The sequence below is a fragment of the Aplysia californica genome, unplaced genomic scaffold (assembly GCF_000002075.1).
Source record: "Aplysia californica isolate F4 #8 unplaced genomic scaffold, AplCal3.0 scaffold00209, whole genome shotgun sequence".
NCBI classification, from domain to species: domain Eukaryota; kingdom Metazoa; phylum Mollusca; class Gastropoda; order Aplysiida; family Aplysiidae; genus Aplysia; species Aplysia californica.
The window spans coordinates 372,839-374,619 of record NW_004797479.1 but is presented as its reverse complement, the minus strand read 5'-3'; the positions used below and the strand labels follow the sequence as shown (position 1 = coordinate 374,619).

The 1,781-nt window shown below is 45.3% G+C and overlaps 1 protein-coding gene across 1 annotated transcript in view; it reads left to right on the top strand.

The window, feature by feature from the left end:
- LOC101845470 (sucrase-isomaltase, intestinal) overlaps positions 1-1,781 on the top strand; it is a 14,570-nt gene that overhangs the window by 6,053 nt on the left and 6,736 nt on the right. The window contains exons 3-4 of the mRNA XM_035970011.1: positions 495-663; positions 1,579-1,747. Of these exons, the coding sequence (XP_035825904.1) occupies positions 495-663; positions 1,579-1,747 (338 nt within the window). The remainder of the gene's footprint in view (positions 1-494; positions 664-1,578; positions 1,748-1,781) is intronic.

Below are 1,781 nucleotides of genomic sequence, written 5' to 3'. Positions count from 1 at the left end.
ACAGACATACAGAGTGAGAGAGAGAGAGAGAGAGAGAGAGAGAGAGAGAGAGAGAGAGAGAGAGAGAGAGAGAGAGAGAGAGAGAGAGAGAACGAGAAAGGGGGGGATTGTTGAGATAGAGGCAACTCTTATCTACTTTATATGGTCGCTTTTAAGGACAAGCGGGCTAACCCAGATTTCAGGGGTTTCCAAAAATCTTGACCTACACCAAAAGTGGGCATTTACCAACCTGTAGAAGTTTCGTTTCATTGGTGTGTATATTGTTTGGTTATAGAGAAAACTCTCCTTGCCTTTTAAAGAAACTGTACAAGGGTCCAAAAACTTTTACCTTCGATTTTCTCAAAACAGCATTTTTCGGGATAGCCGCTCTTGTGCTTAAAAGCAACCATTTATAAAAGTCGTTTCTCACCTTATCTCCCCCTCCCACTCCTCCACCCTCCCACACCCCCCTCCCACTTCTCCACCCTCCCATTCCTCCACCCTCCCCTTCACGCAGATGTATCCCAAAGACGTGGAGAGATGGGAGGTCCCCACAGAAGTGCTGGACATAGAGAACCGGAGCCAGGCCGGAGTGACCAACAGCACTGCCCACTACAACGTCACTTTCTCCCACGAGCCCACCTTCTCTGTGAGGGTCAGTCGGAAGTCTACGGGGGCCACCATGTAGGTCATGCAGGTGGTCTGTCGTCTGTCTGTCTGTCTGTCTGTCTGTCTGTCTGTCTGTCTGTCTGTCTGTCTGTCTGTCTGTCTGTCTGTCTGTCTGTGTGTATGTATGTCTGTATGTCTATCTATCTATCTATGTATCTATCTATCTATGTAGCTATCTATCTGTCTGTCTGCCTGCCTGCCTGTCTGTCTGACTGTCTATCTGTCTATTTGTCTGTCTGACTGTCTATCTGTCTGTCTGTCTGTCCGTCCGTCTATATGTCCTATTTACAACGTGCATAATATGTGAGGCAGCTTGGTGAAATCAGGCGCTCGTCAAAATAACGAAATCTGAGATACGCGCATTTTTCCGCCAGTTTGGAAATATATATTGAATTTCTATTTTTTGACATAATTTTAAACACTTTTATGTCCGTATAAAAGTAAATTTCCATGTTAATTATACTGCACAACATTGATTAAAAGCCCAAAATACATCAATTTTCAGTTTTCAAAGTTTCTTTAGCTATTGGAATTACCAAAGTTTGGCGGCTATTTCCTCGCTAATGTCACCACTGAAACCAGGTGACCGCACATCCTTCAATCGCAAATGTCTTGAATTCTAGTCAAGATAAATATATATTTATTCTTATTGGAAACAAGGCAAATAAATAAACTTTCATATGATACCAATAACTCAAGATGTCCGAAAAATTGACGAGTGACTGATTCCGCCGCGTCGTGACAGATATAGTCAAATGTTCATCTTCAGAGCAAAGAGTCATGTCACAATTGAATTAAAATGTTGAACAACCAAACACCCCAACACTAAACCCTCCCCCACATACACACCCCCCTCCTCCATCCCCCGCTCCCCCCCCCTCCCGTCCCTTGTGTTATATTTAATTTCATCGATCTCTGTCCCTCCGCCAGTTTTGACACTTCCGTGCCAGGTCTAGTGATGTCCGAGCAATTCCTTCAGGTGACCTCCCACCTGGCCACTGACCGGATGTATGGCCTGGGCGAGCATCGCCACATGACTCTACAGCACGACATGGACTGGAAGCTGTGGTCGATGTTTACCCACGACGCGCCGCTCAACGTGAGTACAATTAATTGTGAGATTGGGGGTTGGG